This window comes from Macrobrachium nipponense, chromosome 36 (genome assembly GCF_015104395.2).
Source record: "Macrobrachium nipponense isolate FS-2020 chromosome 36, ASM1510439v2, whole genome shotgun sequence".
Lineage (NCBI taxonomy): Eukaryota > Metazoa > Arthropoda > Malacostraca > Decapoda > Palaemonidae > Macrobrachium > Macrobrachium nipponense.
The window spans coordinates 8563907-8581698 of NC_087220.1; the positions used below are offsets into that span (position 1 = coordinate 8563907).

At 35.4% G+C, this 17792-nt stretch overlaps 1 protein-coding gene across 1 annotated transcript; it reads right to left on the bottom strand.

The window, feature by feature from the left end:
* Positions 1-1791: 1791 nt before the first annotated feature.
* On the bottom strand, positions 1792-14840 carry LOC135203259 (uncharacterized). The gene is made up of 5 exons (XM_064233030.1): positions 14777-14840; positions 9300-9404; positions 8716-8840; positions 3995-4096; positions 1792-1892 (listed from the first exon to the last, which is right to left on the bottom strand). The coding sequence occupies exons 2-5, from the start codon at positions 9401-9403 to the stop codon at positions 1792-1794; spliced, it is 432 nt and encodes a 143-aa protein (XP_064089100.1). The 5' UTR covers position 9404; positions 14777-14840.
* Positions 14841-17792: the final 2952 nt, after the last annotated feature.

A 17792-nucleotide genomic window follows, 5' to 3' on the forward strand; every position in this document is an offset into this window, starting at 1 on the left:
CTCACTGACCCTCATTAGGCAAACCAATTTTCGTCAAGAAGTCTCTCATAGATGATATTGGCAAGAATGGTGCATTTTCGGATAAAGCGGAGGAATCTGAATTGACTCAAGAAACGATGGCTCTCCCCTTTCTACACACCACTGACAACCAGTTCGGGTTTAAAGCAAACCACTCAACCGACACCTGCATCTACATACTGAAAGAATTGCTGAACTGCTACCTATCATCAGCATCTCCTGTTTTCCTTTGTTTTGTAGATGTGAGAAAAGCATTTGACAGCGTAAACTACCTGAAGCTATTCCTGAAGCTGCATAAAAGGGGCACACCCCTATATCTAATTGGCATTTTACATTGCTGGTTCTCCACACAGCAATTCTGTGTCAAATGGGGCAACGTATTATCGTACACCTTCGGCTCCCTAAACGGGCTTCGGCAAGGGGGCATTCTCTCTCCATACCTGTTTAATACGTACACAGATGCCTTGAATGTCAAACTGAACTCACTCCCAATCGGATGCACTGTCAATGAAACAACTATAAACAACCTCTGTTACGCCGACGATATGGTTCTGATTTCCCCATCAGTGCATGGCCTCTAACGACTCATCGACACTTGCCACCAATATGCAGAGGAATTTGATATAATCTACAACGAAACCAAGACCCAGTGCATGTCGCTGCTCCCAGAGATCGCTTAAGCATATTGCGGGACCACAAATTTTCCTCGGAAACCATCGGCTGAAATTTGTGCGCGAATTTCCGTATTTGGGTCACCATTATTACCGACGACCCTAAAAGATACGGCAGACATTGAACAGAGGCGTCGTAAACTATGTGCAACTGGCAACATGATTGCAAGGAGGTTTGCCTTCTGTCACCGAGACGTGAAACTGCTGCTCTTCCGCTCGTACTGCTACAGTATCTATGGGTTGTTTCCCGTCTGGACGAACTATACCCGAGAGACCCTGAGACGTATCACTGTTGTGCACAATGACATTCTGAGACGCCTCACAAACACTCCACGCTACCACTCCGCCACACAGATTCTTAGAAAACCACCTGGACAATTTAAAAATCATTGTAAGGCGAACAATGTCCAGCCTGGTAATCCGAGTGAGAAACAGCGGCAACTCGCTCATACAAAAGCATCCTAAGGAGTGAAGCAAGAAGAAGATCTAAATTGTGGGAAAGAGGGAAAATGGAATGGGCCTTTTGTCCCCTAAAGGACGTTAATCTCTGTATTGGCAAGATGTCATCTGCAGATTTTGTCATTATTATCTTTATTGCTAGATTTTATTTTTTTTCATTATTTCTGTGATTACTATCAAGTTAAAGTTTTTTTTTATATACATTCAATTTATGTATTTAGGCCTCTGGACCTGACTACTGTAACCCCCACCAAGGTCTCTAGTGAAATTTAAGCTATATAATCTGTGCACTAACTGTTATAACTCTCAATGCATTTTTTTTTCTCACCAATATTATTACTATTACCTGTATTATGATTACTATCTTTTATGCTCTCAGCTATTTTATGGATAAGTGCCGATTACTCATTTTTCCTATCATGTTGACTCATATATCTAGATTGTGTATGTTACTGTGTATTTTGTATGTTCATTGTATAAAAGGATATTATTATTATTATTATTATTATTATTATTATTATTATTATTATTATTATTATTATTATTATTATTATTATTATTATTTATCCTGCCTTGTAATGGCTACCCCTAAGATCATAATTCCCTTCACTTCTGGAGATGTGGTAACAATGGTGCATGCTGGCTATTCCTTGTATGACTCGCCAGGTCTGTAAAAGATGCAACCGCCAAAGATTGCTATGGCTTTTTGTAAGGTGAAGTGGATGTGTTTTAGGAACCCAGCACCTACATTAACAAAAAGGGTTTTCTATATCAATGATTGTTTTTCTATGTGTGATCCAATGCTCTTCTACAAAAGAGTGAAACAAGAAATTGACAGCGGACATTGCTGATTATTCAGGGCATTTGTCTCAATGAATGACTCTCCATCTCCATCCAAGAATTTATACTGGGGGATCATTCTTATTGACAGGTTTGCATTAGTGTAAAACATGTTTGGGGCAGAAAAGGAACACTTGTTGCTGAGTTCTACCATGAAGATATAGTTCCTTCACCCAAACTTCTTCGCAGCTCATAAACTCAAAGAATTAATATTAACTCTTCTCCATCCCCATTTGGGTTGACTGCCAGGTGCATATTGCATACCTAAATGTATGCATATTGCATACCTAAATGTATGCATATTGCATACATTTCTTAGAAACCACTCACATTTTTTGGCAGATGGTAGGTGCCATCCCCACTGGCAAAAAATGCGCTAGTTAGTTGACTGTGGGTCCTGCTTAATAGCAGCTCTATAATGAAGTGAAATAAAAAAAAATAAAAACAAGTGTGAGAAATGTTTGGTGTGCCCATATATGTATGTTTAGTGTATTCTTGATTGAGGTGTGATTATAACTCAAGTTGGATTTTATCCATGGGGGATTCAGATGCTTCAGTAAACTTGGGCTATGTTGGGGTTAAATTTAGGCGTTGTTACTGGCGACTTTCTTGTGTCCTGGCTTGCTTTCCCATCTTTTAACATATTTTGTTTAACTTTATCTATAAAATTACTTACCTTGATTGTTAGATTGATTGGGAGCCCGGTTGGTAATATGTTGATTATGATAGTAGATAATTATAAGATAATGTCATTTAGTATATGTTCTTATAATTATTTTTTTGATGGGGTTCATATGGTTTAAGCCATTGCTGTCTACTATAAGAATTTAGAGCGCGACTAGAGGTTGGTTGTGGTATTGAAGAGACCAATGTACCAACAGAAAAGTCTTGCTTATATAATCGTCTGGTTACCTCCAGACTAATCCCTGGGAAAAAAGTATCAAAATTTAATTGGTTATTCTGTTGGTTTGGTCGGTAAGCTGTAAAGGAGGCAAGTTTGCCCTAGGATGTTTTAAAAAGAATTACAAATTTAGCCTTCAGAGAAAGACGAGTCTCACACGATACCTCAATATTAAGAATAACGAGAGTCGTCATCATATTAAAATTCCCATAAGATCTTTTTGTATATACTGCAAAAAATCTAGAAAGAATCGAGAGAAATGAGCGTTCAGGAGGCCGCTCTAGGTGCAAAACAAAATTGGTATTTTATCCTGAAATATAAAATATTAATAAACTTAACACGCTATGTGACTAACTTCTTTTGTAATAGCAGCAACTTTTCAGTAATAACCACTAAAAAAAAAAAAAAATAAAATAAAAAAAAAAACACACTCGGAGCAGAAAAAAAAAGTGATGTTCACAGCCCCACCAGGCAAAATAATGGGGTGAGGTCTGCCCATGTCAATTTTGCTAACCAAAAACCTGCTAAGCGGGCGAAGGGTACGCATTCAGTAGGAAACTTCAGGGATCCCTGATGTTAATCAGGGTAAAGTAGCTTCCTACTTTGAATGGATCTTTTCCACCCTAGACCCGCCATGAGAGAATTCTTTAAATTAGTTGGTAAATTTATGAGACCCTAATGACACCATAATAATAACACCATCAAAACCATCCTAATAGTATTAAGCTTGATAGGAAACAAGGTCTGATAAGTTGAAAGTATGATTCGCTAATGATATTGCTTTTCCAAATCACTGAAAAGCTAACTTTTTGCTTTTAAAGAAAAAGCCACCATGTTATTAATTCAGCGGAAATTATAAAATGGAACAAGTGAATCCATAAATACCAACAGCTTGTGTTTACAAATAACAGAACAAACATTTATATTTCTTAGCAAAGTACTGACGATATTAATTAAAACATTAACATGCCAAACAATAATATTATCTTCTAAAAACTACATGAGAGGGTTTAGAAGGTATTATAAGATACTGGGGTCTATAAAACTATCACTTGAAAGCTATAACTTTATAAACAGAGAAAAAACGCTCAACTAAAGGACTTACTTGCCAGCGAATTAGATAGTATATCAAAGGTCAATAATCCATCATCCTGCATTTTTGTAAGATCCTCTAAAGCTTTAGAGGATACAGCTACCTCAGCAATACCTGTGGTTAGAAGGAAAATAATTTTAGCAAATACACTTACCTAGTAATACGTGGCTTAAAATAATGAACTGGGTACAGATACCTGAGAAATATATTACTGAAAAAGCTTTAATTTTAAAAGATACATCTATTTCAGCAATCCCTGTTATTGATATAGGAGAAGAAATAGGTTTGTTAGCAACGCCTATAACAGAAAAAAAACGTTAGTTTCGATTGTCCTTTAAACACGGAAAAATGCAGAACAAATGTAATACTAAAAAAAATCACTAGTTTCCAAAGAGATTTATATGTTTCACTCTCGAGAATATAAAATGGCGACTAGAATAACAAGATCCTACTTTTGTAGGAAATTTCTATTGCGTTGTCGAAACAATTTAACTATCTTGTGAGAATTTTAAATTTTTAAATATTTATGACATCTTAAAACTGGAAAACATACTAAAGACTAAATCTAAAAGTACTTAAAAGATTTTTGAAGATTAAAAAAAACTAAATTACATAAAAAAGACAGCAGTGACGGGAAAAAATTCATTAAAAACAAACAACGCACCTTTGGAGATAAAACAACTAACATAGTTTTCACTCTTTCCACTTGTCTGTACAAGTATATTGATGATAAAGACTTTACAATTATCGTCAAAAGCACATAATGAAAACTTCCTTTGAATAGTTGTTTATCGCCTAGGTGCTTGTTTGTTTTTAATGATATTTTTTTTCAGTCACTACCCGTCCTATGCGAGTATTAATGGTATGGAAAATGGCCATACTTTTTTTTATGTAAATTTCCCTTTTTTTTTTTTTTTTTTTTTCCTTTTTTTTTTTTTTTTTTTTTTTTTTTTTGTCTTGCGGAATTTTTTTTTTTTACATAATTTGGATTTTAGTGTATACTGTGTTTTCCAGTTTTAAGATGTTCATAAATTATTTTCAGAATTTTCACATGCTGATGTTCATTGATTTTTTTTTTTAGATATTGTGTAATATTTATAATTATGCACTGCAAGGGGTTTAATGTTCGCGATTGTGTCTTCATTATTGGCAAAATAAAATTTACTGAAGTACGAGGCCTCCATATTATTTATAATATATATTATATATATATATATATATATATATATAATATATCTATATTTATATAGTATAAATATATACATATATATTTATATATTAGATATTTATATATATATATATTTATATATATTATACATATTATATATATATCTATTATTATATAATATATTAATATTAGATATAATTAGATACATATATAATAATATATAATATATATATATATCTATATATATATATATATATGTATATATATTATACTATTATATATATTATATCATAGGTAATCATCAGCAAATTCCCACCTATATATATATATATATATATTAATATATATATCATATGTAATAAAATCAGCAAATCCCACCTTATACATTAAAAATGGTTACGTTGGCCGACCTGAATAATCTAATCGTCATACAAGGTAACTTCAAAAATAAGCTTGGGCGCTGAAATAAACTTCGAAGTACTAAAAAATAGACTTTATGTAGGATATAAGCATTTTCTTATCTATCAGGGAGAACTAGATTAAATTAATGAAATGAAACCAATATTACCCAGATGAACCTGTCACATAGAAATCGAATTGTTTGAAGCGACACCTGGCTAACTGAAATAGATACACAAATGAAACCAAAAAATGAGACATCTTTCTTCGAACCCAGATATGTTCTTTTAACAAATTAAAAAAGTCACATAGTATGAAATAGTCTCTTAACTCCGTTATACCCAGTCAAGAGCCTACGAAAACTGACAATTAATTGGCCTGCAGAGACTGACAGAGGTCATGTCAAAAGGATATATGGCTCTCATTAAAATATATCATAAATTAAATATCAAAACAAAACTTTCACTACATTGGCCCATCTCATAGAGAAGGTCAAAGGGATTCGGCCATTAGAAAAACAGAAGAGTAAAAATAAAATCACTTACTTCTCTATGGGCATGTTCACAATCACTCTCGCGGTCTCTCGCACCACACTTTAGTGACTTAGTCTTGAAATTCATTGAACAAAAATTCCAATGAAAGCCCTCAAGAAGGATATATCATTAATACAAACTCTCCTCGTAAGACACACCCTTTCGTATGACGTAACTGATACGTAACGAATCCTTAAACATGAAGATTCCATGATGTCACTCATCATCTGCCCTTTGAGCAGCGTCATGTAAGTTTCACGACACATTCACGGGTTAGTTACATAACTTGCTACTTCCGGTCACACAGAAACCACTTTTCGAGTGCGAATGCTGATTCGACCTCCTTCCCGGTAAATGAATTGTCAAATGTAAACTTTCATCTTCAGATAACCTTAAATAAATTATATCTGTATGTGTAATTCTAGTGGTTTTCTATAAAGGTTCTTACTATTTCGCTTCATTGCGGCATTCCCCTTGAGTCAGAATAGATTTGTTTCGAAGTGGCTCGCTGATGATAAAAAGAACTAAAGTATTTGTGTGCACCAGTGATAAATGAAAATGAAGTAAGAGGATGAATTTTGAACTCTAAAGAGTTGCAATAAGAAATGAAGTTTGATCAGTACTTCAGAATGTCACAAGCTCAATTCAACTATTTGCTCCAGAAATTGGAAAAGGAGTTGCTTAAGCCAAATACTAACGTTCAAGAGAGTACTTCAGCACTTGATAGAGAGGATGCAACTGACCATGGCAATTATCGCCTGACTGGAATTTCCATGATTGCGTTGAAGAAGATACTTTAGTCGGTTCTTCTAGTGAAACTTCCCCTTTCTACACACCACACACAGCCAGTTAAGATTTCAAACAAACCACTCAATCGACACCTGCATCTACATCCCGGAAGAACTGCTGAACTAATACCTATCATCAGCCTCTCCTGTTTTCCGATGTTTTGTAGATGTGCGAAAAACATGTGACCGAGTTAACTACCTGAAGCTGCAAAATGAGGCATTTTATATTGCTTGTTCTTCACACAGCAATTAAATCTGTGCCAAATAGGGTAACATATTGTCGCACACCTTCAGCTTCCTAAACAGGTTTCGGCAAGGGGGTATTTTCTCTCCATACCTTTTTAATTCGTACACAGATACACTGAATGTCAAAATGAACTCACTCCCAATCCGATGCACCATCAACGAAACGACAATCAACAACCTCTGTTATGCCGATGATATGGTTCTGATTTCCACATCAGTGCAGAGGTGCATGTCGCTGCTCCCGATGAGGATATTGCAAGACCACAAACTTTCCTCGGAAATCATCGGCTGGAATTTGTGCATGAATTTAGATACGGCAGACATACGTAGAACAGAGTCGTCGTAAACTATATGCAACTGGTAACATGATTGGAAGGAGGTTTTTCCTCTGTCAACAAGACACTCAACTGCTGCTCTTCCGCTCGTACCGATACAGTATATATGGGTGCTCCCTTTGGACGAACTAGGCCCGAGAGACCTTGAGACGTATCACTGTTGGTCACAATGACATTCTGAGACGCCTCACAAACACTCCTCGCTACCACTCTGCAGATGTTTACAGAAAATCGCTTGGATAACTTAAAAATCATTGTAAGGCGAACAATGTCCATTCTGATCACCCGCCAGAGAAACATCAGCAATTCGCTCATTCAAAGCATTCTAACCAGTGAGGCAAGAAGGTCTAAATTGTGGAAAAGATGGGAAAATTAGGCGTTTGTTCCTGAAATGACTTAATCTTTATATTTGCAAAGTGTCATCTGCAGAACTTGTCATTATTATTATATTTCCCCGATTTTTTTTTTATTACTGGCAATTTTTTTCGATATTATTGGGAATATTACCAGTATATGCAGAGTTTTGCTAATTTACATTTTCGTATTTACCACTCTGGACCTGACTACTGGAACAACCTAATGTCCTCAGCTAGAGTTTAGTTATATGCAATCTGTTCAGAGATGGGAATGCTCGTTGAAAACATGAGTATGAAGTACTTCATCAAATTACCAGATTTATTGGTCTAGTATGCTATATTGTTTCCTATAATAAAGTGCAAAAAAAAAAAAAAAAAAGAATTTGTTGCTAAAGTACTATCAACCTTTGACTGATGACACATTTCTCCAAAGATACTAAGCAACAACAAAGTAGCTGTTTAGTTACACTTTGGTCAAGAACATTGTGACTTATTGCCCTGTGATTGGACTGCCACTTCTTTAAGTCTTCATCCCAAAACAAGTAAAGCACTTTAAACTGTTTTTTTCCATTATTTTTCCAACACATCAGAATTTCACAAACAATAGACGGAATCTCCCTAATTCATGAAATGGAGGTTTTCACCTTAAAAATGCTAAGTTTTGAGGTGATTAAAAAAAATAGTTAAAATGTTTATTTTACAAACTTTGTATTCGCACCAAGATTTCTCTATTTTTGTTGGAAGTTCTAAATTAATTTGTATCAAACTAATTTGATCAAATATAGAGCAATTTGAACAGAAGTGGGGATTTGATTTTTTTAACGAAAATAGAGATAAAAATAAAGGGGTTTCAGTGACACCAAGACAAAAAAAAAAAGTTCGTCTGTCACTTATGAATGTTTCCTCACCTTTGGTCTTCGATGCAGACAGGACCACCAAGTATCCCTCCGCTTCCATATCTTCAAGTTTGCTTAGGGTGGGAGGATAAGCGTCCCCACTCACCTTCTCAAGATTAACAGCTAAAACTTTCCACCTGCAAATAAAAAGTAATTTTTTACTCTAAACAGTAAAACCAGTCATCTGTTCATAAACACACGATGGTATAAACATATAGAGTATATCAGGAAAATATTAGGTGGAAAGGAACAACAAAATTTAAATAAAAGTTCAAGAAAAGAGAAGAATAAAAGAACAGAAATCTAGACAGATTCTAGTATGACAGTATAGAACACAAAGAGTAAATCAGAAATTAAGGAATAAATAAGAAAAAAGACAAAAGTTTCCGTAAACATGTGTACATATTTGCTACGAATATACCCCAAAATATTCACACAAACTTCGTTCATAAATCTACTGTCCTGTAAAAAATTAAGGTTCGCCTGTCCACCTTTTGTATATAAAGATTTATCTAACATTATTCTCAGTATTTCTTTATCAAGAAAAATATCAAACACTACTTTTCCTTACAATAAAATGATACCTTGATACAAACCTTTCATAATCCAGTGGTGATCCCTCAGAAATGCCAACAAAGAGCATCAGAGGCATCAAAAGCTTCAGATGCGCGACAGAACTTACTCTGCATGAACGACCCATCCTGAAATCAGTGAAAAAACCAATTCAAGTATCAATGAAAAATACTTCCAAACAATCAGATAATTTTTAAACGCTGAGATCCGAAATCGATTCCTTCAAGTCGGACCAAGTGATGGAAGAGGAGGTATCCATCACACTCACTTTTATTATATGTATGTATAATATATGTATGTATATATATATATATATATATATATATATATATATATATATATATATATATATATATATATATTATATATATATATATATATACGTGTGCGTGTGTGTGTGTGAGGCAACAGAACTATATCACCCTTCGTAACCGATTTATTTTTTTTAATGATCATGCTCAAACGCCTTAAACAAAAATTATGTTTATCCAACTCTGAACCTTTAAGAACTAAAGCTTAATCAATTTCACTGTTTCCATCTTAACCGCAGTCAGCGAATACATCTGCCATGTAAGTCATGTCTATGATTCTATTTGTTTGCTTGAAAGAAGGATTATGGAAAGTTGGACATCAAGAATGGTGATAGTTGGCTGTGGTAACGGTACGAAGGAATGATGTCGGAATAAGGGACTCCTTGGGGTTGATCACTAAGCTTTACTGGATCTTTGCGATTTACATATGATCTTTTGATCTATTTTCATCATTTGCAGGGCAGTAAACCAATACCTAATTGCTAGGTGTTATAGTTATTTCCACACACACACAGACACACACGCACACACACACACACACATATATATACATATATATATATATATATATATATATATATATATATATATATATATATATATATATATATATATTATATATATATATATATAATACATACTGGTCACTACTCTCATCAAGCAAATAATTGTAACATAACTACAGGAAGACACCTGAACCTTCATCAAAGATAAAATACGACTGATTACTCTAGAGGCAACAGGGATCCCTTAAAAACTTATTAGTTATGGTAGAAATCAGACCAAGTTCATTAAACAGGTGTAATGTCTTCATATATGAGATTAAATTGATTAAAGGCCATCACTCCAACAACAGCTTTAAGCATCTTCAATGAAATTGAAAAACCACAGCACAATTGCCACTCCATATTTCTACCTATAAAAAATCCTATTACTGGTGGTTAATACGTGAAACACTGTTATGTAAATTCTAAATACATAGAGACGTATTTTCAATTCAAATCTTTAAGTGAAATTCACAACCTCAAGGAAATTCACTACTACTTGAAAACAACACAAAGTTTAATAGTTAATTATCAAACTAAATTAAATAAGCGTTATTTAAAAAAAAATAATAAAGAAACTATATTATTCAAGTAAAATTCAAACTTATGCAACAATCGAAATTTGAAAAGAAATCCAAGTAAATACACATTAATTCACAATTGTTAAATTAAACCAAATATACACTGATAATCAGTAAGAAACACCTACGTTAATCAAACAAATTGTGAATGCAAAAATATGTAAACAGAGAAAATTGTGGAAAAGTGACCAAAATGTAAAAACACTAAGAAACATTAACCACACAGAACATGAAATAAACACTTCAAAAGAATTAAATACATAACACAAAGAATTGTAATGTGTTAAAAAATAAATAATTTTACCTAACCGATATAAATATTTTTTAAGTTCACTTAAAACTTGCAATAACACATTACATGGTACTCTTTCACAAGCACCATTATGAAAACACGTTATACTGTCTGTTCAGATTCCATAAATAACCACTACTCTATTGAGAAATTAAATAAATCTAAAAGTTACGAGTGATCATTAACCCTTTCGTGATCCAATGACGCGAAGAGCGTCAATAAATTATTTTCGGTAAGTGCACGGATGACGTGCCCGAGAGTTATTTTCGTGACAAATTCATGAAAAAAACCGTGTCAATCATAGAAAACGTAGTTGACGCCATTGGGTCTACAGATGATGAATCTCGCAGCTGATGAGCATTCATAGCTACTAAGCGCCTAGTGCATCAGTTCAGCTCGAAGTGCCTCAGTCATTACAAGTACTATAAGTGGTCCGACGTTTTTGTATTCTCCCGTCGATTTTTCGGCGTTTGTAAGTACATTTTGTTTTTGTTTAGTGTTTTTATGTGTAAGCAAATGATTTTGCTATATTGTGAATACGATTTCAAGTGTTTATTTTTTTATATAAATTTATTTGTTCTTTCAGAAGAACAATGGCGTCACGTGGCAGGAAGGAGTTCGTGATTCCCAGCAAGTTTCACGGGCTTTTTCTATTCGATAATGACACTGATTTATCTGAACGTGAAGTGGAACCTTGTAGTTCGCCAAAAATAGTATTGAAAATTCGCCATTTAGTGAATTATGGCGAGGAGAGTAGTGGTGATTCTGGCGAGGAGATGCAATGGGCCAAAGACAACAAAAGCTTTATCAATGCTGTTGCTGGTGAGAAGAAACGCGCCAGTGACCCAGTCCCATTGGGAACAGCAACCCTTACACCCTCTAACCCATGCGTGTGTATACCCTACAATATCTGAGTCGCTGTCAGGTATCAGTTAGCTGTGGGGCACAAACAAGCCTTCGTCCATACCAAGGAGCGGCGTTTCAAGGCGTACCACAGGAGGACCAGAGGGGTATCACCACACTCAGGCCCCCCCACCCCGCCCCACCATCAGCTACACCGTAGTTGAGCTGGCCTTGCTACCTGTCCATCAGCTTTTCAACAGGGGACTTACAACATTGTGACAGGTAGCAAGAAATACGTCCTCCCTAGCAGTCCAAGAGAAGCAATAAGGAGTGAGTACCCAACTAAAACATTAATTTTTTTTATTATGTATTTAATTATGACTTTTTTGTAATATACATATATATATATATATATATATATATAATATATATATATATTATTATATATATATATACTCACATATATATATTATATATTATATATTATTAATTATATATAAATATATATATCATAATAAATAATATATATATATATATATTATATATATCACACATATATATATATATATATATATCTATACTATATATATATATATATATATATATATATATAAAATATACATGTGTGTGTGTGTAAAATAATCATATATTTCTGTCTTTTAGCTTAATAATCGTTTCCGTATAATGAATTTATGCGAAAGAAAAAATAAACTTACGTCTTTCACCTTCAATTGCTCAATTATTTACTGGGAACTCAAATTGATTTTAGTTACCGTATATATGGCAAATTTATTCAGCTTTCTATCAATGTGTTCATTTTTTCTAGCATTTTTTATTCCGTGTAATATTTTCATCAGTATATTCTTTGGATACGTAATTTGAGTGAATATGTAAATCGAGAATATCTATATTAATCTGTTCTATTTGATTATTCCCGTTATTCTTTTCTTTATTGGCCTTGTTCTCCTATTTTCTTATCCTTTTCATAATTGCTTAACACAAGTCAAAAAGCAATAATAAAACATCAAACGAAAATAATTCCGTGCCTATTATCCTGTTTCATCAGAACACGTAGGAAAGCTGTGGGAGTCAAACTGACGAATATATTAAAAAAGGCTTACTTTCATAAAAGCTTTCTTGGATTAATTTTTCTGTAGCTATTAATTTCTTCTATATAGAAATTAATTAGGATTAGTTTCACATGTATAGGTAAAACTACTGCCATAAGCATATTATAAGTAGCTGATAGGATAGGAGAATGCAAGATGACTCTCTCATTTAAGCCTATTTCAGATATTTTTTATGCAATACAAATCTACTGCTGTAATCCGGGGTTGTTCTTTGACAACCGCAACAATCATACCTACAGGGTGCAACACGAGTTAGCAAATATTTTGGGACATGAAAGAAAAAGTAATTTTGAGGAGAAAATGTTCTATAAACATTTGCATTCTGAGGTTTCGGTTGTCGATGAGGGGAATTTTAAAATAATCGTTACCAAGGTGCTGCTTTCACGCCATGGAATTCTTAGCGCGAAGTCAGAGTAGCCTGAAACGTTGGAGAAGCGGTGATGCCATATTGAGGGAGTGATGGCTGGATTAGGCCGATTTGAATAAAGTATCTCCCAGTAAAATGTATTATTTAGGTTATGAAGAAAAAAAATGCTTGATTCATTAAATATGTTTCCCTCCCATCGATCAAAGGTAATTTCCTTAATCATTAGATTTATTCATGACACCTATCAAAGATTTCAAGTTATTTTTAAAAATCTCTCCCTCTCCATCTAAAGTATTCATCAGACACCAGTCATAGGCGTAGATCTAGTCATGATTGCTGGTTCAAAATTATCATGACGAGACGCTAGAACTAAAAATTCACAAATGAATGTTGCTCTTCAACATTTGTACTACTGTATTGTCTTGCTCTCTCGTGGTGCTTTCAGCAGTTCCACTTCTAAGCCCGTTTTCTAAACTTTGCCGTTCTCCAAACAATTTGGTTCATTATTGTATGATTCTCTTCTGTATATTAAGCTTTCCTAATATTTCCCTAACAGGAACTTGCACAGAATGCAGTGCAATAACTGTCTATCGCTCAAAGGGGGATGTTTCTTAGACCGATAAATGACACATTGGCATTTCTTGCGCACATCACGACTTTGAAAGCAACAGAGTGAGGTTGCATGTTTCATACTGTTAGCCTATCATTTTTTTATAGCATATTGTGAGTTTCCTAAGTTTTCTGTGAAATTTAACAAATGGAATCGTTCAACTACCTTCTACTTAATATTGAAATGATAATGTAGGGACTTTATGATATTTTTTTATCACTTTGTTTCGTTCACGTCGATTTTGCTGTATGGAAAATAGTTTTAATCAATAACATAACATGATGTTCTAAACTGTTTTTAACGTCATTACATAAGATTTCTTGCATGTTCAAAGAGAAAAAAAAGATTAATAGGGCATGAATCGTGCTTCAGTCAGGTGAACGAAAAATTATGTAACTCTGCCACAACTTATTTGAGCATCTGTACAATAGGAAGTTGACCATATCGAAAGTATGTTTTCATACCAGAGTATAGAAGGGACTGCATTGTCAAATTGTCAATAAACAACACTCCAGATGAACAGTGCTTCATGAATAGGGAAGAATTTCCATGTTCATGAGGTAAGAAATGAATTGATTAACAAGGATGTAAAAGATTATTATATTTTCCGCAAATATGACATCTCCGGACACATATTATATTTTAAAAGTGAAGTAAATTTTACAAAGATCAATTTTAATTAAAAAAATTGCGACTACTTTCGGAAAATTGACGCAAAATATGCTTATGTTATGTGATCTCAAACGGGATGGAGAGACAGACTAATTTGACCCCATTCTGCCCTCGGTACTCATAACAACCAGGGACATATTTTCACTTACTTGGCAGCTGTAATAGACGATGCGCGTGAAGTCTACACTCGACACCTACAGGTTAACTGGCGCTTCCCTTTCACTGGGTATATATTCACTGTAGGTTCTGAGGGCAATGCAGGTGATGGTATGTGACTCCGCCTATTCAACACCCACACGCTTAAAAAGCACCAATCAAAGTTGGGAATCTTTCAAGGGCAAAACATCCATATAATTACCCTAAACATCTGGTTTAGCCGACAAATAAATACACACACACACACACACACACACACCACACACATATATATATATATATATATATATATATTATATATATTATATATTATATATATATATATCATATATATATTATATATATATATATATATATATATATATATCTATATATATATATATATTATATATATAATATATATATATATATATATATCTATATATATATGTATACTTAAGAAGTATTTACACAAACAGGAGAGTTTAAAAAAAAGTCCCTATCATACGAACAGTTGCATATTGGGTGATAAAGTACGTCGACTGAAAAAAAAAAAAAAAAGCACAAATTATTTAGACCAAGTACAGTTGAACAGAGGAAGTGTGCGAGTTGTATTTGGGGGATAACTGCTTAATAAAGAGAGATTCAAGAATAGGCAGTTCGTAAGAATGATTTCTGATATAAAAAAAAATTGGGGATTAGACAGCCTTCAACCTGTCGATGACTGACAACTTTATGATAATCGGCTCTGACCTTCAGCAATTGTTTAGTCGATCCGACATAGATCCCCGAATCACATTTGGGGTAAGCATATTTGAAAAGTATTTGTATAAAAGTTCAACTTCTTTATGAAAAGAAGCCCAGCACGAGGGTATCAAAACGATCACCATACCTTGAAAACAAAACGTCTAACAAGGGTAACTGATTATGAGCCTCTCTTTCTAAAGTAAAATTAATTTGCTGCGAGCACTGGGGCCCTGGGACTCATCCCCGTGCCTAACGTTTCTTGACTCAGTTCCTTGAGTTCTTCGGCCAAAATGGATTCGGCAGAGTCGTTACTCCAGAACTGGCTAGCTGCTGACGGAGGGGGAGAGGATGAGATATTGGTGTTCGTGATAGGCTCACAAGTAGTGTTGACTGACTCCGGGATGGTTGTGAAGCTGCACAATTGTGTATCCTAGAGGATTCCTATTGGAATCGGCTCTTCCTCGACTGCTGACCTTGGTAGTGGTGATAAGGCAGAGGAAGAAAGGCGACTTGGACTGAGAACTCTGCAAGGGAGACTCGAGTCTTGCCTTGGCACTGGCACTGAGGCTGTTCCTGCCATAGTGAGAGAATTCGATTGGCTGAATGTCCATGATGAATGAAGCATGGCACTGCTTGGTACCTTCAAGTGGACCTGGCTGTGTAGAGGTAGATCTTGGAGGATGTACAATTGGTGTGGAGCTATGTAAAGGTGGGGGCCCTGAGACTGTAAAAAGGTAGAAGACTTAAAATCTTGTCCTAGCTGGACATCATAACCTCTTGGAATATAAGTAGATACTGCCGTAGCACTTACCCTAGAGCAGTGAAGTCATGTGACTCTCAACCAGACAGTAAGCAAAAACATTTTAACATGGTTAAGGCTCCCCATTGTGAGGAATTGATGCCTATCAACCCGAGCTCTGTAAGGAATTTTATCCTCTCAAATGATGTGTGATCGAAGGCTAGGACCTGGTGGGTAGGATAGCGACCTCTGAGAGGTGCCACAAATATAGCGCCCTGAGCTGGAGAGGCCTAGAGCTGAAGGATTTGTCACTGCCCTTTACAATGGCAGTAACCACAGCTTTCTCGGAGCATCCTGACCATGGAGTGGTGTGCCTATGCACTTTGAACAAATCACAGAAACTCTTGCTGAAATCGGTCTTAGGCCTGTTGTTTCGATTCCGATGGTTGTTATTCTTATTATGTTGGGGAGTCCCATTCTGAGGTGTAGCAGGAGCTTGCTAATTAGGATCCACTTTAGAGAGGCACTGCTCCATGGAGTACCCTTGTTTATTGCAACACCCACACATAGGCTTCTGTGGAGGGTTATTAGGGCGCCGGGTAGCTGAGAACTGGCAGCGGGAGGGACGAAGGAGAGCGTGGTGAATCTTCTTTAATGAACTCTGCAGCGGATGGTTAGTGTTGTAGGTGTCTGCCCATTTACACCACTCCAAAAAGGTTTTAGAGGCCTTGTCCACCAAGTGGGGGGCAAGATCAGGGGGAGCCTAGAACAGGAAGCCCTCAAATTGTAAGAGTTCTAAGACCTCAATGAATGTTGTGTTGGAGGCCTTTGTCCACCTCTGGAGTGTTGGTGTCTTCTTGACTACACACTCTATCTAGGTTCCGTTAGCCTCCTTGCTCATGCTCATCCACTTCTACCTTCACAGGTCTGGTGTCAGCAAGTAAGCCCCAAAGACTGTCTCTCGGACGAGGGTAAGGTCTTGTCGCTTCTTGAGAGGTAGGGCTTGGAACGCAGTACATCCTTTGCCAGTGAGACTGCTTGCCAAGTAGGAGGGCCACTTCCTGAAGGGTAGGATTGAAGTTCACGAACACCTCAACATGATCAAGCCAGGTTTCGGGCTCACAATCATCCTATGTCCTAATGAGGGTTCTCATGCTGTGGAGGTGAGAATGTGGGGATCTGGGTATATGCACACAGGCGCTGGTCTGGAATAATAAGATAATGACGGTCACAAAACTGCAAATATTGCCACGGGTATGTGGAATAACTCAATGCTATACCAGGGAAATAAAAAAGATCCCTCCCTATAGCTGGAACATGCGCATAAGCAGATGAGACAACAGTCATAACGGCTGAAAATATTTTCCGCAAGTACAGAAACTCATACAAAGGCAGTGGTAAATAGCAGTAGGATCCTTGTAAATAACAGCTCAACTAGCTATATATGAATGACACGTAAGGCGGAAAACTCAACGCTGATACTATGTTAAACTGCAGTTAGATTCCAATAAATAACAGTTAAACTGGAATGTAAATTAATCTCA

What these genes read in the sequence shown, in the direction of transcription:
- LOC135203259 (XM_064233030.1), bottom strand. Translation starts at nt 9,403, where the DNA reads ATGGGTCGTTCATGCAGAGTAAGTTCTGTCGCGCATCTGAAGCTTTTG. An exon ending in TCACCACTGGATTATGAAAG is followed by an intron (nt 8,841 to 9,299) that starts GTTTGTATCAAG and finishes TTTTATTTGCAG; the next exon opens with GTGGAAAGTTTTAGCTGTTA. An exon ending in GTCTGCATCGAAGACCAAAG is followed by an intron (nt 4,097 to 8,715) that starts GTGAGGAAACAT and finishes TTCTAACCACAG; the next exon opens with GTATTGCTGAGGTAGCTGTA.